The sequence below is a fragment of the Lithobates pipiens genome, unplaced genomic scaffold, assembly GCF_037356315.1.
Source record: "Lithobates pipiens isolate NorthernLeopardFrog02 unplaced genomic scaffold, aLitPip1_a1.2 Scaffold_18, whole genome shotgun sequence".
Classification (NCBI taxonomy): domain Eukaryota; kingdom Metazoa; phylum Chordata; class Amphibia; order Anura; family Ranidae; genus Lithobates; species Lithobates pipiens.
This window is the reverse complement of record NW_027507758.1, coordinates 96,165,735-96,191,876: the sequence shown is the minus strand read 5'-3', so window position 1 is coordinate 96,191,876 and position 26,142 is coordinate 96,165,735. Positions and strand designations below refer to the sequence as shown.

General features: G+C 42.5%; 1 protein-coding gene across 2 annotated transcripts in view; it reads left to right on the top strand.

Annotated features, from left to right (window-relative positions):
- The window catches only part of KIF16B (kinesin family member 16B), a 566,152-nt gene that overhangs the window by 368,054 nt on the left and 171,956 nt on the right, over positions 1–26,142 (top strand). The window contains exons 22-23 of one of the 2 annotated variants that reach the window (XM_077485928.1): positions 2,485–2,535; positions 5,524–8,331. In XM_077485928.1, coding sequence (XP_077342054.1) covers positions 2,485–2,535; positions 5,524–7,569 — 2,097 coding nt within the window. In that variant the 3' untranslated portion in view covers positions 7,570–8,331. Of the gene's footprint in view, positions 1–2,484; positions 2,536–5,523; positions 8,332–26,142 lie in introns of those variants that run through there. The other variant, XM_077485929.1, reaches the window with a different exon arrangement.

Here is a 26,142-nt window from a genome sequence, read left to right as displayed (position 1 = left end):
AAGAACCAGAATCTTTTGCAAAAGATAGTTGTCTTCATGGTGGTTAGAACTTGTGGCACTCCCTGTAGCCCATGCTTTGGGCACAGACTACACCCCCCATTACTAGATGGATGTTCTGCCCACAAGTGGTTCTATAGATAAAACATGTTTGTACCTTAAAGCATTCCCTGCATTAAAGTAAAAATCTGTTGCCACTTGCTGTGCCCCCCCCCCCCCCCCAAATACTTACCTGAGTCCTACAGTATATCAGTCCAGTGTTGTGTCTGTCTTCTCTCTTCTCTCCCTGCTCTCACAAGCTTGGCTGAGGGTGACGGGAGCCATTGGTTGCTATCAGTCAAATCCTATGAGCGGGAGGAAGGGCAGAAACACACTGTTTGTGTCAATGGACCCACACAGCCTGGAGTCATGATCGCTGGTGGGGGACCCCAGAAGAAGAGGTTTGAGGCTGCTCTGTGCAATCCCATTGCGCAGAGCAAGTAAGCTTAACAGAAAAAGAAAAAAAGAAACTGCCCAAAAATGTTTAAATTCAGTAAAATATAGTAAAGAAAACCAGTCCTCTGCTATGAAATATGTGGAAAGAGAGCCTGCAGAAAAAGTAAGAATGATGTAAAAAAAATCCCAGCTTTTTTTTTTTCCTTTTTCGTTTTTTTTTCCTATTGGTTATGTGTATATGTTTAATAAATACCTGTTGTTTCTGGCACTTTCTGTGCTCTGAGGCCTTCTTTAACCATTTTCTTACTGGGCACTTAACCACTTGACCATTGGGCACTTAAACCCCCTTCCTAACCAGACCAATTGTCAGTTTCTGGTGCTCTCACATTTAGAATGACAATTACTCAGTCATGCAACAATGAAAATTATGTCCTTTTTTTAACACAAATAGAGCTTTCTTTTGGTGGTATTTAATCACCGCTGTTTTTATTTTTTATTATTTTGCGCTATAAATCAAAAAAGATAGAAAATTTGGTAAAAAAAAAAAAAAGGAATTCTTTGTTTCTGTTAAAGTGGTTGTATACTCATTTTTTTTAACTTTTACCTACAGGAAAGCCTATAATAAGGCTTACCTGTAGGTAATAAAAAAATATCTCGTAAACCTGTACGGTTTAGGAGATATTCCCCTCGGTACGCGCTGCTGACTGCAGCGGCGCATGCGCACAAAGGGATTCTCGGCTGAAAGTCCGGCAGTGGCCGGTCCGGCCGGGATGAAATCTCCCGCGCGCATTCGCGGGAGTGACGATATCTGGCTCTGGCCGCTCACAGCGCCGGAGCCGCGATACCCGGAAGAAACGCCGAGGGAGCATGTCGGCTCCCTCGGCGTGGATCGGGCCAGATGCCGGGGCCTCGTTCTAAGGTAAATATTTCATAATGAGCTAGTATGCGGTACATTCTAGCTCATTATGCCTTTTGCTTTGCAGGTGGTAAAAAAAAAAAAAAAATTAGCGGGTTTACTACCGCTTTAAAATGTATTGGCAGAGTATTGCACAATATTGGCAGTGATGCAGAGTATGGGCAGATTGTCACTGAGCAGTACTGTGGCACTACACATCCAGCCCACAGTGCTGCTGCCATCTCTCCCCCTCTCACTGTACTGATCGGTACAGAGAGGGGAGGGAGGAAACGCCGGTTTGTTTACAAGTGACAGGTGAAACACCTAGCATTGCTAGGTGGCACTGATTGGCACCACTGGTGGGCATCGATAGATGACACTCATGGACATTGATAGGTGGCAGTGGTGGGCACTGGCAGGTGGCACTTGCAGGCACAGAGGAGGAGGCAGATGTGCCTCCTTCCCTTGAGCATAAGCCTTTGATCAGCTCTTTTTTTCTCCTCGCGCTGTCAGCATGAGGAGAAAAAAGAGCCGATTACTGAGCTTTTGTTTACACACGTGATCAGCTGTCATTGGCTGACAGCTGATCACGTGGTAAGGGGCCGCGATCGCCCCCTTACTCAGATCGGTGATCACCTAAGTCTCTGCAGGGGGCACGTGGGGAGCGCGCAAAGTAGAGGACTTCCTATGATGGCCTCCCAGAAATTTAGGTCTGCGCTGTGGCAAGTTAGTATGGTAACCTCCAGCTACCAATGCTGTAGGAGCGTTGTCATGCTTGTTTGTGAACTATAAGCAGCCGTGTTTTCACCCAGTTTGCCGCAGTCCATGCCCCTATAGAATGATTGACAGCTGCTCTGACTATTTAGCAGCTGAGACTGGGACTTCCATAACTGTAACTGCAACTTTAGCTGTATAGTTTGGTCTCTTACAATAAGTGATCTACCTGGAGGAGCGTCAGGTAATAATAATATGTTATGGGAGGAATTCAATTCTTCCACTTTAAACTCAAACTGAGAAATGACAGTTAGTGAAAAGAAAATCTGGAAGCTGACTGGCTGCTCTGTGTTTTTTGAGATTAAGTTTAGTTCTTAAGGAAAACCCTTCATTTTGTGACTACTTTAGTGGTACGCTTCTCATAAGTTATTTGTTGTTTTCAGGGGAAGGACAATTTTCTGAACAGCATTACTCAAAGAAAAATGAAGTATGAGGTATGTATTTAATGCCTTTTGGGACACTAAAATTAATTTGCATGACTAATGATTCATTCACTTTGATCAATGTTAATTTGTAGTTTGATTTAAGCTGAGTTTGGTGGTGGGATTTTTTTTTTTTTTTTACCATTTATTGAGATCATGTTTATTCTAATATACACTATATTACCAAAAGTATTGGGACACCTGCCTTTACACGCACATGAACTTTAATGGCATTCCAGTCTTAGTCCATAGGGTACAATACTGAGTTTGCCCACCCTTTGCAGCTTCAACTCTTCTGGGAAGGCTGTCTACAAGGTTTAGGAGTGTGTCTATGGGAATGTTTGACCATTCTTTCAGAAACATATTTGTGAGGTCAGGCACTGATGTGGACGAGAGGGGCTGGCTCGCAATCTCCACCCCAAACTTGCTCATTCGTGTCTTTATGGACCTTTCTTTGTGCATAGGTGTGCAGTCATGTTGGAGCATAAAGGAGCCATTTTCAAACAGTTCCCACAAAGTTGGGAGCTTGAAATTATCCAAAATGTCTGATGCCTTAAGAGTTCCTTTCACTAGAACTAAGGGGCCAAGCCCAACCCTTGAAAATCAACCCCACACCATAATCCCCCCTCCACCAAATGATTTGGACCGGTGCACAAAGTAAGGTCCATAAAGACATAGTAAAACGAGTTTGGAGTGAAGGCACTTGACTGAGTCCTGACCTCAACCTGATAGAACACCTTTGGGATGAATTAGAGTGAAGAATGCAAGACAAGTCTTCTGTTCACATCAGTGCCTGACCTCACAAAAGCGCTTCTGGAAGAATGGTTAAATATTACCATAGACACATCCCTAAACCTTGTGGACAGCCTTCCCAGAAGAGTTGAAGCTGTTATAATTGTGAAGGGTGGGCCAACTGAATATTGAACCCTACGGACTAGGAGTGGGATGCCATTAAAGTTCATGTGTGTGTGTAAAGGCAAGGTGTCCCAATACTTTTGGTAATCTAATGTATTTTTGGTGGCATCAGATTGAGATTGATATTGTTTTGTTTAAAGGGTGAGCCCTCCATCAACTTACATTTTAGTTATGGTTGGACAACTAACTTTGTGTACTCCTTGCAACTGCAGTAATAAGCTCTTCCCATCAAAATTCCTGGTTGTAGCAATAAATACAAACACTTCGCATTAATATAAGATACTACATGCATAGGAAGACTCCCTCTTGATAGCCATGGCATGTTGGCAGACCTAAAATTCTAGGAAATCTCCAATGGATAAACATTTCTTTCCCATGAACTGATCATTACAGTTTTTCCACCAGCAGAAACATAGGGTCACTATGTAAGGGAAATACAAGCTGACCAGAACTGCAACTTTGGTTCTTATATGTTTATCACATACTGTGATTGCACAGGCTTGGTGTTGTCAGCACCCTGATTTGTAAGTGACACTGCTGTATTTCTATTGCCTTTTCCTGTTGTTTTACAGACATAGCTGTGAAATACTGCACTGCAGGGCTAATGGAGTTGCAATCATCTGAACAGCAATACAGATTCCAGTTGATTAGGCAATAGAATGGATTGTAGCATTGTTTAAATGGTCAGAACAGAACATGGTCAGAAAGTGTTACAATTTCATATACGTTTTTTTTTTTTTACGAAGTGGCATGGGCCTTCATACTCGTGCTATATGATCATTTGTGATGTGGGATCATATCACTAATCATCAATGACACTAGGAACAAAAGGGATCTAACTGAATGTGTCAGAAGACAATCGTCTGTCTTAACATAGAGCTGTTGCAGTCATTGGTGTCATATACAGTACATTATATTCCAGTCTATTGAAACTGCAGGATATGACTGCTGCAACCATGAACCTGACCTCAAATTCACCTACAGTAAAAATGCATCTGGGGGGCAGGAACCTTATAGTATCTGCAAATACCTGCATATGCAAGGTTTAACGGTGACAATTTTATTTATTTTTTTCAACCTGCAGGTTGAATTAAAAAAACAAAACAAACAGACCTATAAGCCCTGACCGAATGCTGTTTTTTTTAAGAGGATTGTTCGACAGTAGCTAGTCTAACAAAATGTGCCTAGTTCCTTGTGATACTCGTATAAGCAGCTTAGGTATTTAATTTGATCTGTGTCCCTGCAAAATCTGTTGAATTTTAGGTCTAGGTTGTACATGGAGCCTCTACTTCTCTCCATACAAGATTAAGACCTATCCATTCCTAGCGCTTTGCCTCTCCCCCAACCTTTTAGCAGATGTCAAAACTTCATTGGGCTGTGGAGGCTTTGGCACTTAACAGTTGAGTGATGTAGTATAGTTTTGCCTTGAAAGAGTCTGTACTTATTTTTGGACTGAAGGAGACATCAAATCCTTGTGTATAGCTTTGGCTTCTAATCAAAAGTGTTCCAAAGGGATACATCTAAAAAATTAAAACTCACTTGCCAGTAGTATTGTTACCTTTGGGCACTTTTTAGGCCATGCCAGCTTATTTTCAATATATATACTGCGTTTTATATTGGCACTTAATAACCTTCTCTAATGTAAACAATATGTCCAACTTAGATTTTCCTGTCATCCTATCTTCCCGTTGTTGCATTGACAATCTACAATTTGTCTTGATGTGTCATTACAAAGATCCTTGCTTAGTAGCTGATTTGATCTGTTTCTATATGGTGTCCATGACGCCAACATATTTGAAACTAAAATAAAAATATATTTTTTTCAATCTCTTTTGAGCGGCATGCTAGGTTAAGTAAAATATATATGTGAAAAACTCAAAGAAAATGAAGTTGAAGCATAACCTTTTTGGCAAAACTCTACCAAAACAGTACTTCAAATTATGTAAAATATTGTAAAGTAAGTGATGGAAACCGGCTAAATTCTTAATCAGCACCAATCACACAATGAATGATCTTTTCTTTGAAAATGATGTGTGTGCACAAGGGGAATATTGGGCTCTTTCCTGTCTTTAACATTTTAAACAGAAAATACAAGAACCTCGGGCAAACCCTGGAAAGGTATCTTTTCTTGACATTGGATCCATCCCGTTGCCGCCTACGAGACAAGCCAGGATGGCAGTTGTTGAAAGGCAAAATCTAAATCCTGTGACTGCTAATTCATATTCTTGCTTCACAAGAAAATGTTCTGACTCTCAAGAGAAACATTTGAAAGAAGAGAATGAGAAAAGGAAAAATAGATCATCCATTAGTGAATATTTTGACTTTCTGTCTGACACAGAACGTGAACCAAGTCACCTTCTCTGCAGAGAGCTCTGTAACAGCAAATGCTCTCATCAAAATATTTCATCTGCCGCTCAGAAAATTCCTGCCAAGACCAAAGGGAAGCATTTAGAAAGTGTATCTGGTGACCGCGATTTCTTTCAAATGGAATCTGACCACACTTTTTTCCAGCAGATGTCCTCCTCCAAGATGAAGACGCTTGATAATGAGCAACCTGAGTGCAATGATATATTGCATTGTAATCTCTCTGAGACCAATATGCTTCCTGAAAATGAATTAAAGGAGAACAAGCTTTGCTGCCCAACTCACCAGGGTATCCTCCAGCAGCCTCGTGCTTACCAGCGTGACTCTGATTCTAACAGCGATAGCTCTGTGTGCCAAAATTTAACACATCAGAAATACAACCTGCAAAGTCTTTTTAGCAAGTTTTCTTATCTTTATAAAAAAAGAAATCTGCCAACCATTCAGAATGTTATTAAGCAAGCTAAAGAATTATACAGCATACAAGCTGATAGCACACAGAACATTCGGAGTCTTTCGTTTATTAAAGATTTGCCATTTGGAAAGTATTTACCATTCATAGAGTCAAACAGGCTAAATAAAGGTTGCGCTACTTTTGATCCATATGACAACAAGGTAAAGGTTTACAGCATTGGCCAATCACATGTAGATGATAAAAATGCTGAACAGCTGGTGCTGTTTGAATTGTCCTTGAGGAAAGGATCAGAAGATTGTGATGGCCAAAAATGCTATTCTGTCACAGGAGAGAGTGGTAGTTTGGTCTCACTTGCATTCCTGAAGTTTCCTAATAAGTATTTCAAACTGATGGACTACTCTTTTGATGAACTTTTGGATTACCTCATCTGCACATTGCCAGGCTTTCATGTTGACAAGACTACATTTAAAGGGCTATATTGGCATTCTCTTGGCTGCAAGCATCTTCAAGAACCCCAGCCAGCCTGTTTACTTGCGTTCACATCAGATCTTTTCTTTATTTTATTTCTGGGCCATGCTCCGAAACTTTTTTGTTCTCTTCCTCTGACTTCTTTGCAAGAACTTCACATTTGTTTTGGAGGGCAAAGTGTACACCTCCTGGGGGCATTTGAGTCCTCGCCTCTGGCTGTATATACATTTGACAACCGCTGTACCCTGCAGCTATGTCAAGACTTAGCAAAAATGTTGATGCCTGAATTGAGCTATGAAAGGCTCGTCAGTCATCCATTGCTGAGTATGGATCTGATGGAACTGTCAACTGACTGGAATGCTGATGTATCTGACATTGTCTGCTCTAATGGCTTCAAACTGACTTGTAACTTCAAAAATGCATTAGCAGATATGGTCTATCTCCTTCATGAGAACATCAACGGCTTCAAGCCACCATTAGGAGATATGCGCTTGTTGATGTACACAGCCATTAAAGTTGAAACAGGGAGGGCGCAGGGTGTATATACATGGCTAGCACTTACAAACACATCTGTTGCTCTTGTACATGATGAAGCATTGCTTCCAGGCTTGTGTTCTTTATCTTCAACTTTTAACCAAATAAAAATCCACAGTTTGACTGATGTCAGATGCATTATCTTTACAGACAAAGATAATTTAACAAAAATGACTCTCGTTTTCTCTAGTAGTGACAATGAGCTGCACACGCCTGTGGAAATAGATGACTTAATTTCAGTTACTTCCGAGATGCATGCAGAGCACAGGTTATCTACAGTAACCGATGCATGGAGACTTACCTTCAGCTCCCATAAACAGGCACTTTTTCTTATTAAACATCTCACAAATTAGTTAACCTGTAAAAATAAAAAAAAATATGTATGCCATATCTACTTTGAGTATAACCCCTTCATGATCATGGTATTTTGTGCGTTTATGATCAGAGTTTTTCTTTTCAGTGGAAATCTGGCCACCATGGCTTCACATGATTAAATAAGCCTCGTTGTTTCATTCCCTGGGTTATTCTATCATACAGTGGGTTCCCTGCTCACCAAGTTGATCAGTAATGGTAAAGAGTTTGTATTAATGGAGGCCACAAGCCTCAATGGACGACTGGTTGTACAAGCGAAACTCAACTGTCTGGAAAGGGCTTTTAGCAGCTTTTTGCCTTAACAAGTACATTCAGGTCACATGGGCATGCACGTTTATTCCTGTAGAGCAGAGAGCCAATTTCTCTGATGTAGAACTACCTAAAAAGTAAACCATAACTGGACAAGATGTTCTTACCTGGCCAATTGTACCTCCTATTTTTAATCTTTCAGCTAGGTTGGTGCGGATAGACATGACATTGTTGACTTCTTTTGCACGCTTGTGATATAACTGGCCTAGTTGTAACCTAAACAGGCACTGTGTACATTTATAATGCTTATGAACTTCATGAGATTCAGATAAAAAAAGACTAATGCTTGATTGCAAATCTTCATAATTTGTGTGTTCAATTTCCTTTTATGTGCGATACAATATAATCTGTTAGTGACTTTATTTTGTCACGGTAGCTTGACATTTTTGAATTTGACATTGCAATGAATAAAATATCGATTGGGAAAGTAATAATGTTTTCTATATTTTATTGTATTTCCCTGTTCATTTACTGCTGTCTCCAAAATTACTAGCATTTTATAGACACTTATTCAGACAATTGATTTGTAATAAGTCTACAGCACAGGATTATGAAATTAAGTTTCTTATTACCTTGCAATGGCAATATGTGCCACAATTTTCCTGTAAACCACTCGTCCTTGTCTAAAAGAAAGTGGTTTTATAGACATCTATATAAAAAGGATTTCATTTCTGATTTTTTTTTTTGTTCCTTTTTAAAACATAGTTGAATTTTGATACCTGACAGCAACTATAGTCCAGAAATAGAGTATGAACAAGTATTGAACAGTAACTGAACACAGACTTTGACCTCATGAAATCAATTAAACCTTATAATTTCATTTTATAGATTCAGATTTAAATATTTGCAGTGTATTTCCACATGCACTTGTGATGCAAGTTAAGGCAGCCCGTTTATTTGGAAAGGGCTTCCAGGCCATCACAACAGACCTTTGAACAGAATCGCAGCTTTTTTTTGTAGACTTGGCTTAAACACATTGCTGTGAAGGAGACATGTATGTACTGTACTTGTTTAGTTCTGCAATAAGGTGCTTTAGTGTATTTTAGAAGTGCCATGTTTACTTGCCTTCCTATGGGAAAGAATGACACATTCTAGTTTCAGTTTTCAGGTGTGGCCTGTTCAATCTAATCAAATCCTCAAATGAAGGATGTAAGAATACAACAGGATGCAATGTTATTGATGTATTGTAGTTCACTTAGTAAAATGAAAGGGATATATTAAAAGAAATGTATTTATAGTATTCTAAAGCAGTCAACCATTTTTTAGTAACTTTGGGCTGGCAGAAGAAAAGCAGCATAAAAACACGCCTAAAGCCTAATTTTTCAAAATAGTTTAAGTGCGCCAAGTGTTTGGGCGTTCTTTTCATTGGCCAGTGGAGAGCAGAGTGTACGTGATGCCCCTAATTGCTAACTAGCCTTTGTTGCTCTTATTAATCAAATGGTTTCATGTATGTAAGTAGTTTAAGGAAAACTGAAGTAAAATATACAAACCACTGGTGGAAATACACAGCAAACAAATCCAGGTACCTACACAATAAAGCAGTATTCAAAAGGTATCCACATCCCTCCTTCTCAGCTTTTAGTCTTACTATTCTTACTACTAGTGTACAGGTTCTCTTAAATATCTAGGTGTCTGCATTACCCCAGCTTACTCCACTTTATTTGAGGCAGATTTCCCCCCTTTGATTCGGGAATGGCACTAAAATTTTAAACTCTGGGATAGTCTTCCACTTTTATGGGTCATATTACAGCACATAAAATGTCTGTACTACCTAAATTGTTATACACGCCCATGTCTCATTTACGTAGCTCTCACAGGGCTTTTACAAATTTTATATAGCATTATAAAATATATAGAATTGCTAGTTTTTCTGTTGTATCCTTCAAAGGCTAGAGGTGGATTGGGTGTTCCTGATCTAACTAATTACTATGTGGCTACTAATTTACATCAGCTAGTATCCTGGTCTGGGTCTGCTCAGTATGCCTCTAACAGATGAACTGAAATAGTAAGAGCCCAAATGCACCCCCATACATCCCAACTATTTGATTTGGTCTGCTTGTGCACAGACTCTTAAAACAGTGAAACCCTACTTCTTGTCCCCTGTGATTTTGTTTCACTCACCATCTGGCAGCGATTTAAGCAAAAAATATTTAATTGCATTTCTAAGCTCCCTTTTAATTAACGCTCTATATAACCCAGAGATTCCAGAAAGTCTCTCAGACTGAAATAAGGCCTTGGGCCCAAAACTCGTATATTCGAACTAAAACATCTCTGTCCAACCACCTGAAAACGTCACACTTTTAAAGACTTAAAGTGGACGTAAACCCCCAAAAAAACATTTAATTAAGACTCATATCTGTTACAGCAGAGGATGTCACTTCAGCTGTGCCCAGTCTTGCCACGATGAGTTAATCCAGCTCTGAGCAATCCTTTTATCTTTCTTCAGTAAGATAAAAACAGACACACAGAGAAATAAGTGTCTCTTTCTTCCCCCTTGCTGTGAGTGACAGATGATTTCCTTATATCATGCACAAGTGTGAGAGAGGCATTCTGTGTACTTCACATCCCCCCTCCTTTCTGCTCCAGCTCTCCCGGGATTGGTGGCTCGATTGGCGGCATGATTGGGCATGCTGAAGTCATGTGGTGACTTTCCTGGTTTGACTGGATGTTAGTGATCATGGGGCATAATCCATAAGACAAGCAGAAGTTCAGTGTAAGAAATATTGATGCCTGGCCAAGGGCAGTGTAGCGGTGGACAGGGAGTCTACTAACATCATGACTCTACCCACCAAGGACAACAGAGCCGCTCACAGAATCCGGAGTATTGCACAGCTGCAAACAGCTAAAGGGGAGATATTTGACAGGTAAGGATACATGCAGGAGGCATGTATATCCTTATAGATCAGCACTATGGAAGTCATTTAGAAATGATGAGAGTGGGTTTACATCCACTTTAAGGCTACACAAAAAATTACCTACTTGTATGTTTTATTCTTATTTACAATTTAGGCATTATATGCCCATGCTACAGCCTTAACCCACACAATTTGAATTGGAGATCAATATATAAGCTCCTTTAAAATGCTTCTTCATAGTTTCATAGTAAGGTTGAATAAAGACACCAGTCTATCCAGTTCAACCTGAGTGTCTATAATTGTCCTTATCCCTGTACATTGCACACTCACATTGGTCCCTACCCTCAAGGAGCCCACAATCCAAGGTCCCATTCATATACTAGGGCCAATTTTGGACAGAATCCAATTAACCTACCTGCATGTCTTTGGTTTGTGGGAGGAAACCGGAGTACCCGGAGGAAACACACGCAGGCACAGGGAGAACATGCAAACTCTAGGCAGGTAGTGTCGTGGTTGGGATTTGAACCAGCGACACTTCTTACTGCCTAAATTGAATAGAATTTGGGAGACTGCTGCTAGGTCATCTTTGTGTTTCTTATAAGGAAACTGTTTACAAAATGTATGATGTTTTGGTACAAAATCCCTGAAGTTCTTTATGCATATAATCCTGACAGTAGCTCACTAAAGTGAGTACACCCCTCACATTTTTGTGAATATTTTATTATATAGATCTTTTCATGTGACAACACTGAAGAAATTTCACTTTGTTACAATGTAAAGTAGCGAGTGTACAGCTTGTATAACCGTGTCAATTTGCTGTCCCCTCAAAATAACTCAGCAGTCAACACGCAGCCATTAATGTCTAAACCGCTGGCAACAAAAGTGAGTACACCTCTAAGTCAAAATGTCCAAATTGTGCCCAATTAGCCATTTTCCCTCCCAGTTGTCATGTGACTTGTTAGTGTTACAAGGTGTCAAGTGTGAATGGGGAGCAGGTGTGTTCAATTTGGTGTTATCGCTCTCACTCTCTCATACTGGTCACTGGAAGTTCAATATGGCACCTCATGGCAAAGACCTCACTTAGGATCTAAAAAAAAAAAAAAGAATTGTTGCTCTACATAAAGATGGCCTAGGCTATAAGAAAATTGCCAAGACCCTGAAACTGAGCTAAAGCACGGTGGCAGGACCATACAATGGTTTAACCACTTGCAGACCGGACCATTTTGCTGGTCAAAGACCAGACCACTTTTTGCGATTCAGCACTGCGTCGCTTTAACTGACAATTGCGCGGTCGTGCGACGTGACTCCCAAACAAAATTGACGTCCTTTTTTTCCCACAAATAGAGCTTTCTTTTGGTGGTATTTGATCACCCCTGCGGTTTTTATTTTTTGCGCTATAAACAAAAATAGAGCGACAATTTTGAAAAAAACGCATTATTTTTTACTTTTTGTTATAATAAATATCCCCCAAAAATATATAAAAAAACATTTTTTTTCCCTCAGTTTAGGCCGATACGTATTCTTCTACATATTTTTGGTAAAAAAATCGCAATAAGCGATTATTGATTGGTTTGCGCAAAAGTTATAGCGTTTACAAAATAGGGATAGTTTTATAGCATTTTTAATAATAATTTTTTATTATTTTTTACTAGTAATGGCGGCGATCAGCGATTTTTATTGTGACTGCGACATTGTGGGGGACCGATCGGACATTTTTGACACATTTTTGGGACCATTGTCATTTATACAGTAATCACTGCTATATAAATGCAGTGATTCCTGTGTAAATGACACTGGCAGTGAAGGGGTTAACCAGGGGGTGGCAGTGTAGGGGTTAAGTGTTCCTAGGGGTGTGTTACTAACTGTGGGGGGGTTGGGCTTTCATTTAGTGAACACTGATCTCTGCTCCAATCACATGGAGCAGAGATCAGCGTCACTAGTTGCTAGGCAGAATAGAGAAATGCTGTTTACACAGCATTTCCTCCATTCGGCCGCTCCGTATGACGTTCACGGGGATGCCCGCGGCGATAGAGTCCGCGGGTCCTGCGACCGGACTCACGGGGGTCCCGACCAGCGCGGGAGCGCGCCGCCAGCGTCACGCTCCCGATGGCAGGGCAGCATTGAATATTGGACGTACCGGTACGCCAATATGCCTGCCCGTGCCATTCTGACGACGTACATCGTCGTGCGCTGGTCGGGAAGTGGTTAACAGGACATGTTCCACTCAGAACAGACCTTGCCATAGTTGACCATAGAAGTTGAATGCACGTGCTAAGAGTCGTATGCAAAGGTTATCTTTGGGAAATATATGTATGAGTGCTGCCAGCATTGCTGCAGAGGTTGAAGGGGTTGGGGGGGGGGGGGGGGGGAGTAAGCCTGTCAGTGTTCAGACCATACGCCGCACACTACATCATATTGGTCTGCATGGCTGTCATCCCAGAAGGAAGCCTCTTCTAAGGATGATGCACAAGAAAGCCTGCAAACAGTTTGAAGACAAGCAGACTAAGGACATGGATTACTGGAACTATGTCCTGTTGTCTGATGAGACCAAGATAAATGTATTTGGTTCAGATGGTGTCACGCGTGTGTGGTAGCAACCAGGTGAGGAGTACAAAGACAAGTGTGTCTTGCCTACAGTCCAGCATGGTGGTGCGAGTGTCATGGCCTGGGACTATATGAATGCTGTCAGCACTGGAGAGCTACAGTTCATTGAGGGAACCATGAAGGCCAACATGTACTGTGACATACTGAAGCAGAGCATGATATCCTCCCTTTGGAGACTGGGTCGCAGGGCAGTATTCCAACATAACGACCCCAAACACACCTCCAAAACGACCACTGCCTTGCTAAAGAAGCTGAGGGTAAAGGTGATGGACTGGCCAAGCATGTCTCTAAATGGCTGTTGCTAGGGGGTCCCTCATAGTCTGCCTCTTTCAGTGCTTGGGCTCTTGACATCACTTCCACTCGACGCAGGAAGGGCTCAGCTCTGCCCTCTCCCTCTTGTCAATCATCTGTGACACGTGACCGGTCCCAGATGGTTGCACAGCGACTCACAGCGTGCGCCGCCACTTGCGTATGCGCAGTGGGTGCCCGGCTGTGAAGCCACAACCGGGTGCCCACAGTTACAATGCTGTTGCTGCCGAAACGGAGGGGGAGACGAGCGGGGCTTCGATCCCCCGCATCGCTGGACCCTTAGACAGGTAAGTGTCCGATTATTAAAAGTCAGCAGATGCAGTATTTGTAGCTGCTGACTTTTATTTATTTCTTCTTTTAACTGGGAACACCTCTTTAAGTGATTAAACAAACTACAGATTATATAAAAAACAGTCTGACTAGGGAAATCAGAGAACTGCGCCAACACACTGCAAACATTTAACTGCGGGTTGATGAACTTGAAAATAACACCCATGCTTATGCAGTTGAATTTGAAAACTTCAAAGAGGAAAACGCAGTCCTTTTTTTTAGAAGATTACAAACATAGGGCCCGGTATTCCAATATCCGTATATGTGGAATACCAGAATCTGTCACTGATTTGCAAGCCACTATGCTATCCCTATTTCAAAAACTTCAGCCTTCCATACCAGTAGAACAAATGGAGATGGACAGGGTTCACAGAGTCCTCACACCTCGCAAAGCTGATGGAACACCACGCGATATCGCCAGATTTCAATATTTCCGTACCAAGAAACAACTTCTAGCTGCAGCTAAAGCAAAAGATTCACTGGTTTTCCAGGGACATACCTTACCATACTTGCTCTTGTTGTCAAATCCAGACCTCTATCTGTGTGTTTTTATCGCTCAATATAAGAAAAGCATTTGACACTGTTTCATAGCCATACTTACAATATATTCTTCAAGTGGATTTTATCCTCATATGTCAAGCCGAATGAATTTATCAAATATGCCGGTTTTAAATAAGACCCTCTCCCTATTGGAAGAGGCACGCGCCAAGGGTGTCCTCTCTCCCCCCTCCTATTTGCACTCCTTATTGAACCCTTGGCCCATTTAATTAGATCTGAGTCAAATATAAAAGTTATTGAATTAGCTGGCTGTCATCGTAAAGTATGTCTTTTTGCAGATAAAAACCTTATGCCACGTACACACAACCAGACTTTCCGGCAGACTAGGTCCAACGGTCTTCCCAACGGACTTTCGGCGGAGTTCCGACAGACCTTCCGAACGAACAGACTTGCCCACACACAAACTAACTAAGTCCGTTCTTTTTGAACGTGATGACGTAACACGGGACTAAAAAAGAAAGTTCAGTAGCCAATAGCTTCCCTTCGTATTTGGTCCGTCAGACCAGCATACAGACGAATGGTTTTCCCGATAGGAATTGAGTCAGTCGGATAGATTTGAAACATGTTCTATTTCTAGGTCCGTATGATTATTTTTTTTTTTTTATGTGAAAAATGATCGGATTTTCCGATGGACTGATTCCGTTGGACCTAGTCTTCTGGACAGTCCGGTCGTGTGTATGCGGCATTACTCTTCATGTCATCTCCCATATGACAGCACCTAATCTCCTCTCTGTCCTAAACCGTTTTGCACACATTATAGGCTTAATAGTGAACTATCAAAAATCTACTGTACTCAACATTTCCTTGCCTCCTTCAGACCTTCAGCTTACTAAAGATTCACTTCCCTTCTCTTGGACACCTCATAGGCTTCCATACCAAGGAATACAACTCACTCCTACGATAACTGACTTATACTCAGCTAACTTCCCTCCATTACTAAAACAGGTTACTGAATTATTATCACAATGGTTCTCTAGCCCTCTATCTTGGATAGGCAAAATTAATGTAATTAAGTTGGCTATATTGCCCAAGTTTTTATATCTTTTAGAGTTTTGCCCATCCCAGTTCCATCTCATTTTTTACGGCTTATACAATGGAGAATTATCTCCTTTATCTGGGGTAAAACAAAACCTCGAACCTCTAAATCCACTCTCTGTCTCCCACAATGCTGCGGAGGTTTAGGTCTCCCAAATATTTCTGCTTACTGTCATGCTGCACATTTACCAAAATACCATGCAATGAAAGAAATTGCTGTATGGGTAACAAGTATATTGACTGTAACCCTATTTCAGTATCAAACATGTTCTGGTTAAGACCAACTGATTGGACTTTCATTCGCAATCCTGTCACAAAACATTCTTTATCCATCTGGGACAGATTCAAAACTTCTCTTGGCCTTCAATCTCCTCATTTGCTGTTCCTTTCTTGTGTTAAAAATCACGCTGTTTACCCTGCCTGGATCGCTCCTAATTCTTTCAAAGCATGGGATACAGCTAATTTATCCCATTTATATAGTTTGGTATCTGCCTCCTTTATACATTATTTTCCTACTTTGTGTGATACATTTGGACTTAATCGGAACTGTTCCAATATTTGCAAATCAAAAAAAATTTCCATTTACCTTATCTCAGTTGCCAACTATCCCAGATGTTTAATTTTGAATGCGTACAGTAGATGCCCGTGATATTGTGTCAATCTCGTCGATCTCGAGATTGACACCCTGCGAGCCCCTTCGTGGGAGCCAGCGCCGAGCCGGCCCTCACATCGGGAAATGAAAATTTTTTCTTTTCCTTTCCTGACCAGTATCACTGACATTAAGGCCGGGTTCACACTGGTGCGGGGATCCAAATTGGATTCCCGCCAATACCAGGCACTGTATTTGGTTTGAATCTTAAGGGAGGACTCCACACCAAATTTTAAATAAAAAAACAGCATGGGTTCCCCCTCTAGAGGCATACCAGGCCCTTAGGTCTGGTAGGGATTTTAAGGGGAACTGCCTAGGCCGAAAATACGGCGTGGGGGTCCCCCAAAATCCATACCAGACCCTTATCTAAGCACGCAGCCCAGCCAGTCAGGAAAGGGGGTGGGGACAGGCGAGCCCCCCCTCCTGAACTGTGCCAGGCCGCATGCCCTCAACATGGAGGGGTGGGTGCTTTGGAGGAAGGGGGGCGACCTTGTCCCCATGTCCCCGACCTTGTCCCCATCTTCCCGACAACCCTGACCTTTGGTTGTTGGGGTCTGCGGACGAGGGGGTTATCGGAGTCCGGGAGCCCCCTTTAATAAGGAGGCCCCCAGATCCCGGCCCCGCACCCTATGTGAATGAGTACAGATACAGTTCAGAGAAGAACAGGAGAGCGCGAAGGAGTCGGAAGAAGACCCCAGAAGTCGAAAGAAAACCTGTGTTGTGTGGTTTTTTTTAACACTTTTTCCCCCAGGTAAATGGGTAGGGGTACCATGTACCCCATACTCATTCACAAAGGGTGGGGGGCCAGGATCTGGGGGCCCCCTTATTAAAGGGGGCTCCCGAATTCCGATAAGCCCCCACCAGCAGACCCCGACAACCAACTGCCAGGGTTGCCGGGAAGAGGCCCTTGTCCTCATCAACATGGTGACAAGGTGCTTTGGGGTGGGGGGGGCCACAGGGCGCCCCCTTCCCCCGAAGCACCCACCCCCCCATGTTGAGGGCAGGCGACCTGGTACAGCTCAGAAGGGGGGTCCCCGCCCCCTTTCCTGACCGGCCGGGCTGCGTGCTCAGATAGTGGTCTGGTATGGATTTTGGGCGTTTTTTCGGCGTAGGGGTGTTCCCCTTAAAATCCCTACCAGACCTAAGGGCCTGGTATGCCCCTGAAGGCATGCAGGTCTCATTAGAGAGGCGACATTGTCGCTTATCTCTCGCACTCGCTACTATAGGAAAATGTGACATTTTCCTATTGCAGCCAGAGCGAGAACCAGTAAATTTTAGCTAGTACTAACACTGGTTCCCCCTCATATGTCTCCAATTGGGAACTAGACCTTAATCGCTCATTTAATGCTACCGAATTGTCTACCCTATGGTCCGCCACTAAGGCTGCTTCTTCTACTGTTGTTGCTGTGGAAACATAACTTTACGGTGTTAACCCTTTTGTACTTGGTTCCTGTTGGACTATCAAAATATGCTTCTGATTACCATGGAGCTTGTTTTCACTGCTGTTCAGAGTCTGGCACTCAACTTCATATTTGGTGGGATTGCCCAAAAATCCTGGATGGCAGGTTTTGACTTGGCCTCCAAAATCTTTAATACACCTATACAGCCCTATTAAACCTGAAACCTGATGGGATCACACAGAATCAATTTAGTCTTCTTTTACATCTCCTTACAGGCACAAAACAAACCATTGCTAAGGCATGGAAAACAAAATATTTAATTCTAGCTGAAATTATACACGGAACTAACAAAGCTCTTATTCATGCTAAAGTGGAAGCAATCGAAAGAGATCGAATTGGTCAATTTGAGAAATTCTGGCTTCCTTGAGTTAAGCATTGTTTACCGATTATTATTGCCTTGGTAATTTTACTCTATTTTCCTTGACTATAATTTTTATTCATTTGGGATTGCATCACCACTTGTAAACCCCCCCCCCTCTTTTTTTTCTACCCTTTTCTCTCCATCTACTCCTATTTTTTGTTTTCTACCTTTCTTTTAATATTGTGCGATACTTGTATACACATTATCTCTTCTGTTTTTTATATATACCTATTGGATTGATCTCCTTAGTACTGTTCTTCCAAAATAAACCAGTAGTCAGTCACTAGCTTACTTTTTTCCTTCTGTTGGAATTTTTTAATGCTTTTTTTTTTTTTGTTCAATTCCTTTTTATTGAAAAAAAAATTAATTCAATACAGTAAAATTCGGCACAGCCATAGAACAAAGAAGCAAGTATACAGCCATCACATATTACAGTAGGGATCATTTATCATTACATCTTTGAATTACCATATGACAACTAAGCATAGCATCTTACTGGTAGGGTGAGAGGACCATAGCCTCTCCCCCCACCAGTGACCCCCACCTCAACCCAAAGTTGCTTAGTGTTTTGCATAAGAGAAGGTTTATGGCGCTTATCTGCTATTCCATAGGCTACGCCACAGAAAATTGTCCGTCAACGTTATGGTGCGACCAAGATAGAAAAAGTTAAAAGTATAAACATAAACAACAAATTAACAATGACAAAAACAATACCGGTTGGTCTGTCCCTAGTCCCAGATCGGGTGGGCCTGGCTGTGCAGCAGGTCCACAGTTCCAATTCTCTGTATAGGTCAAGGAAATGAAATATTTGCTAGTCAACTATTCCTCTTATACCAGTTGTCCTATATTTGCCAATTCATATCAAACTTTTTCCTAGAGCAGTCACTGCTAACTATAATTCTTTCATAGATGTAGTGAAGTTGGGTGTTCACCATTACCTCCGAGGCACTAGGTGCTTCGTTGCTCTTCCAATACCTCGCAATTGAAGTTCTGGCGACTAGTAGGATATGGGAGACCACCACTCGAAAATTAGGGGGAAATTTTTTTATGCTCAAATTGAGTATAGCTAACCCTGGGTTTGGGCTAGTGAAAATCCCTGTAAGAGATGATATGTTACGAAATATGAAGTTCCAGAAACTTTTCAGATGCTTGCAGGTCCAGAACATGTGAAGAAGGTTGCCCACTTACGCACAGTTCCTCCAGCAGAGCGGAGAAGTGCCCCGACCAAACTTGGAGATCTTATACGGTGTAAGATACCACCTAAGGGCTATCTTCTGTGCTATTTCCCAATGACCCACGCACTTGGAAGCTTTGTAGTTAGCATCAAGCGCATGTCACCATTGATCATCAGAGACAGAGATCGGACTCCCATCTCCGATATGGGTAGGATTTAGTAAAAGTGAGTTTCTGTTGAAAAAATGTATAGAAAAGGGCAATTCCCTTCTGGGGGGGGGGGTGGATTGTGCAGTGAAAAACCGCCATACTTCATCCGCTAGCTGAATACTACGGTGGTTGCAATTTCTAAAGAAATTAGAGATTTAGTTGTATTAATACAGATCATTAAGCTCTTGGCCAAATCTACTCTGCAGTTCAGGGAATGGGATCAGAGCCTGTTCTTGAAATAAGTCTGCCAACCACTCTATGCCTCTATTTATCCACCCTTTTATGGAGAAATTAGGAATAGTGTGTTCTAAGATGCTAAAAGGAATGGGGACTACTGTCTTGTTTGCAGAATTGGGTGTTAACTGTTGGAGATCCCTCCACACCAGCAGGGAAACCTGCAAAGCATCTGGGAGATGCCGAAGAGGGAGGGGGTTGATTATGTCCATAAAGAGGAGGAGTTTTAGGTTTTCGTAGGGCTCAAGGTTCACTCAATGTCACTCCGCAGACAAGTGAGGGCGGGGTTGAACCAGTGTTTTAGTTGGGTGATGATGGCTGCACGGTAGTAATCGCATATATCAACCAGGCCCATACCCCAAGCCAGCTTAAGTTTAACTAATAAAACTTTAGAGCATCTGGGGCGCTTTGATCTCCAGATGAATCGGGACATCAGTGCATTGAGAGCTTTAAAGTGGTTAAAGTGGGGAGTGGGACAATGGGCCATGTCTGAAAGATATAAAGTATCTGGGGCAGTATTAACATTTTGAAAGAAGCCAAACGGCCAGACCAGGATAGTTCCACTCCAGCCAGCCTGTCTAACTCTTTGGTGAGTTTCCCAATCAACGGAGCATAGTTGGCCTCAGCGAGCTTGTGGGTATCTGTGGTGATTTGGAGCCCTAGATAGGTTATGGTCGACTTATTCCATTTATATGGAAGAGATACCTGTAGATGAGAGCGGAGAGTGGGTGGGATCTCCAAGTCTAAAATGAATGATTTAGTGAAATTTACTTTATAAAAAGAAATTTGGCTGAACTCCTCGAGTACTTTATGGGCTGCAGGTAGTGAATTTTTAGGGAATGTGAGAAATAAGATAATATTGTCTGTAAATAAATGTATGTGGTGGGGCCTCCCTTGTATGGAAAAGCCTGCAATTTCTGAGTTGTTTCTGATCCTTTCCACTAAAGGCTCAATAAGAAGGTTAAAAATGGTTGGAGAGAGAGGGCACCCTTGCCTCGTCCCATTGGATATGGCAAAAGGGGAAGATAGGGTGTTCGAGGTACACACATGTGCTGAGTTGAGGGCCAAAATAACGGAGAGGATCGGTCCTGAAAAGCCAAATCTGCGTAGTGTATGTGTCATATACCCCCAATGAATCCTGTCAAACTCCTCTGTGTTCAAAGATAAGAGCAGAGAAGGCGTTCGACATGTCTTAGCATATTGGATGATGTCAATGACACGTCTCGTGGCATCTGAGGCCTGCCTGCCATGAAGCTGGCCTGATCTGGTTGGATAAGAGCGGGCAGTATAGGAAGTAATCTGTGTGCTAAAATTTTCGCATAGAGCTTAACATCCAAATTTAGTAGGGAGATTGGCTTAAAATTAGCAGGGGCATTGGGCTCCTTGCCTGGCTTGGGGATAGTGACCACATATGCTCTCAGCATTTCTGGGGGAAGAGAGGCGGAGGACATTGCTTCAGCATAGACCGCAACTAGCTTAGGAGAGAGTATATCAGAAAAGATGTGATAATAATCATTGAGTCCATCTGGACCCAGTGATTTCCCTAGTGGGAGCATTTTAATAGCTTTCTTTATTTCTAATTCACTGATGGGAGAGTTGAGTGAGGCTAGCTGGTTGTGAGAAAGAAAAGGAAGATTAACGCTGGACAAGAAAGTGAGGATGTTTTCGTTTGTTGGCTGTGATGTTTTTGGGTCGGACTGAAGATTGTAAAGTGAGGAATAATACTCTGCAAAGGCATCAGCTATGTCCTTTGGGTTGAATCTTTTCTTTTAATCTACAGGGTGATATATAAAGGGAATCTTGGTTTTAGTTCTAGCTATTATCAAGCTGAGAGCTAAATGCTTGCCTGCTTGGTTACCCGACGAATAGTGGGCTATTTTAAGTGCTCGAACATGTTTGTCGTATTGGTCGACGACCAGGCATCTAAGATCTAGGCGCAGTTGGGACAATTTGCTGGCTATTTTTGGATCAGTATTACTCTTGTTCAGGGATTCAAGGGATCTAATCTCTCCAAGAATGTGGTCCAGCTTCTGCGTCCTCAGCCTCTTCTCCCTTGAACATAGTTGTAAAATAATCCCCCTAATAAAGGTCTCGGGGCACACCAAAGGGTAGAAGGGCTATCTACCAAACAGTCATTAGTGCAAAGAACTCAGCTAACTTTTTAGAAATGGTGTCAGCATGCGAGGAGTTCTGGAGAATGCGAGAATTAGCTCGCCACAAGTAATCTGGATTGGAGTGTGCTCCTCCTCCACTGTTATCAAGACAGGAGTGTGGTCTGACCATGATATGTCATGAATGGCGGAGGAGGACACTGCTTGTAGTAACCTTTTAACAACCAGAATAAGGTCAATCTTGGAATATGAGTTGTGCCTAGCTGAATGAAACAAATAATCTTTCTCACTCACATGCTGACACCTCCAAACATCATACACGTCCTCAGCATTCAAGATTGGTTGTAGCCCCAGAGTTGGTCTTTTAGGCTTGGTGGTATTGTCCATTAGGTGGTCCACGGTTAGGTTGTAGTCTGCACACACGACCAATGAACCTACTCGCGTTTTGTGGATTGTGCGGAAAAATTTGTTTAGAAAGCGTAGTTGATGCGAGTTCGGTGCATATAGGTTCACAATCGTGAAGAGTTTGTTATTGAGCTCTCCTGTCAAGATCAAAAATCGCCCTTCAGGGTCAGTCTGTGAGGTGTGCAAAGTAAAAGCTACCGTGTCTCTTATGGCTATGATTACCCCCTTCTGTTTCTTCGGGGCGGATGCAAAAAAATATGTGGAAATTTAGGGTGCCGAAAGTAGGGTACCTCGGTAGCGGAGAAATTTGATTCCTGAATACACAGAACATCTGCCTTGAGTTTGAGAGCCTCTCTCCACGCCGAGGCCCTTTTGGCCGGGTGATTTAGGCCATTCACATTGAAGGAAACAAAATTAAGCACCATAGGTATAGGGATAAGAAAAGCATTGATAGTACCTTCTGTGCATCCTGCAAAGTTCTGAAAACTGCTGGACTATTTGAAAGGCGTGTTGTGGGGCGCCTGCAACACCACACCCAATAGAGTAGGGTTCTTCAGACCGGAAACAGACCATGCCATACGGAAAGAAAGTCAGCTGAAAAAATAGAATAAAACAACAAACAACAAATTGCCAATTGAGGCAGTAAAAAGGTGAGACCCCTCTTGGGTCTAAGGGCAGAGTCACTGCCCATTTGTTGGGGGAAAAGAAAAACTAGGATCATCATCTAGCTCCAAGGGTGGCAAGGATCCCTTAGCAGGTTGTTAATGCTATTAAGGGGGCACATCAAATGTTACGTTTTTTGTTCTTTTTCTTCCGCGATACTGTTTTCCACTCTTCCTGGGTGTCTAACGGCCTAGGCAGGGGACAGCTTCCAGCCGGTTGTTCTGGGAGAATATCCACGGAGCGGAGAAATGCCAGGCCCTCCTCCAGAGTGGTGATCACTTTGGTATTCCCTTCATGAGTGATTGAAACTTTAGCGGGTATCCCCATCTGTAGGGGATGTTGTGATTACGCAACGCCTTTGTAATCGGTAGAAGTGCCTTCCGCCTTCGCATTGTATACTGGGAAAGATCAGCATACATTTGGATATGAGAAAACTGGTCCGGGAGAATGCTTGTTTTGTGAAAGGCTGACATAAGTTTTTCCTTTGCATGGAAGAAGTGTAAACGCATTAGCACATATCTTGGGATATTATCCAGGAGGTGGGATGGTTTCGGTAGCCGATGAATGCTGTCAATAGTCAGCTCTGACTCCGAAAGAGCAGGCAAAAGGACCTTCATCAGGTCCTGGCCGCATTGAGAAAGCTGTGCGGGTAATAAGGATTCTGGAATTCCCTGCAGTTTAACATTATTACGCCTGGACCTGTATTCCAGGTCCGCCATATTGGATTTTAGACAAGAGATGTCCTCAGCCTGCTCGTTATGGGCATCCACCAGCGAGTTATGTGCAGAGGCAAAGTCACCCATTTTGCTTTCAACATGGTCCAATCTGCCCTCCATTGCAACTTCTGTCTTAAAATTGCTTATGCACTGCATCATGTCTGTGTGGAGGGATGCTCTTAATGAGATGAGCATGTCTTTCAGAGTTGTGTCAGAAAGTGGATTGTCAGAGGTGGGGAACTCTGATATGAACTCTGCCATCTCCCTTGTATCCTCCATGGAGTCTTTCCAAGCACTCACCTGCTGGGTGTCTGTGGTTAGCCTGGGTCTTGATTTGACAGGACTTCCCGATTATCGGGGTGGAGGTTCCCGGAGAGTGCCCGCCAGATCCGTTGCGGGAGTCAGGGCTGCCAGATCCTGCAGGAGAGGAGCCAGGGGAAGCCTGTTCTCTGGCTCTGCCGCCGGCAACATCTTGGTCTGATTAGCGGGAGGCCAGCGAGAAGAAATTCAGCAGTTTTTTAGGCTGTACTGCCGCTCCCCGCTTGTGGGACATCTCCAGAGGTTGGCGGACACTCCAGCGCGTGATAGACGGCTTTTCGCGGAGGATAGAGCCCCTGAGGTCGTGGGATCCTTGCTCTAGAACAGAGCGCTGTTCTCAGCCGTCCATCCAGCAACGCGCGGTAGCCACGCCCATTTTTTAATGCTTTTGATGTAATATTTTATTGGTTTATTTGTTGCTTTACTCGTCTTTTTTTTTTTTTTTACATTATGTACTCATTCTGTTCATGAATCGATATGTTTAGCTTTATTGCTATTTGAATATTGTACCACCATCCCTGTATGTAATCAATTTGTCAATCTTTGTTATATTTAAAGAATAATAAAAAATTTGCCATGAAGGATGGCCCTAGAATTATTGCTCTCTCTCCAGAGTGCGTGGCGATATATATAGAATGTTTAGCACAGCCAGGGAATGACCGTGCTGAACGTGGACGTGAAGTAATCCTCACCGCTTCTGTGTTCATTCACTTGAGGGCAGACAAATGAATAAAGGTTCACTGATCTTACTCTGCTCCGCCTGCCAATATCTGCCATGCCATTTCCGAGCCCACAGGTGGGACAGTGGAGCCTGGAATACATGGCGGGGGCACTACCTTTTGAGGGGGTGCGAAATTGATCAGGCAGCTTTACAGCCACCCATATCACTTCCACCAGAAAGCCAACAATCAGCTTAACCACTTCCGGACCGCCGCACACCGATATACGTCAGCTGTTTGAAGAGGGATATCTTTGTTATTGTAGCAGCTAGCTGCCATAACCCCAGTATCCTATTCTTCATCAGGCAGTCTGGTTTCCAATAATAGTGGTCTCTGTTTCAGATTCCCCGCAAGATCACCTTTCTCGGTGGCGGGAGAGGTGCCTCCCATCCCGCCGCTCTCCAGTGCCCTCCACCACTTACTGAAGCCGTCAGCAGTGGCGATTGGATCCTTCTCGGTGTTGGGTATGGAGATGTGTGAGGGAAAGATGGTCCCCACCTGTCTCCATACCATTACAGGGTGGAAGCGACGTCAAAACATTATTTATTTTTTTGCATTTTAGTGTAAATATGAGATGAGAGATCTTTTTTGATCCCAGATCTCATATTTAAGAGCTCATTCTTTTTTTTTGCTATTACAAGGGATGTTTACATTCCTTGTAATAGAAATAAAAGTGCCATTTTTTTTTTTAAAGAACATTGTACAAATTAAAAATAAAAGGTAAAATAAGAAAGAAAACTAAACATTTTTAAACGCGCCCTATCCTGCCAAGCTCACGTGTAGAAGTGAACGTACATGTGAGTAGCACCCACATATGAAAATGGTGTTCAAACCACACACGTGAGATATCGCTGCGATCGGTAGAGCAAGAGCAATAATAATAGCCCTAGACTTCCTCTGTAACTTAAAACATGTAACCTGTAGAATTTTTTAAACTTCGCCTATGGAGATTTTTAACAGCGTAACATTATCTTTCACAATATAAAAAAAAAAAAAAAAAATTGGGCTATCTTTACTGCTGTCTTATTTTTTAATTCAAAAAAGTGTATTTTTCCAAAGAAAAAGTGCGCTTGTAAGACCGCTGCGCAAATACGATGTGACAAAGTATTGCAACGACAGCCATTTTATTCTCAATGGTGTTAGGAAAAAAAACCTATAAGGTTTGGGGGTTCTAAGTAATTTTCCAGCAAAAAAAAAAATGTTTTTAACTTGCAAACAACAGATCTGTCATCTCTCCTAGTTAGTCCCATCCCCACACAGTTAGAACACAGTGAGGGAACACACACAGTTAACCCCTTGATCACCCCCTAATGTTAACCTCTTCCCTGGCAGACATATATACATTAATCAGTGCATATTTACAGGTACAGCATTGCATGACTGCGCAATTGTCAGTTAACCACTTGCTTACTGGGCACTTAACCACTTCAGCCCCGGACCAATTATCAGCCTAAGGACCAGAGGTCTTTTTACAATTTCGCACTGCACTGCTTTAACTGGTAATTGCGCAGTCATGCAATGTTGTACCCAAACGA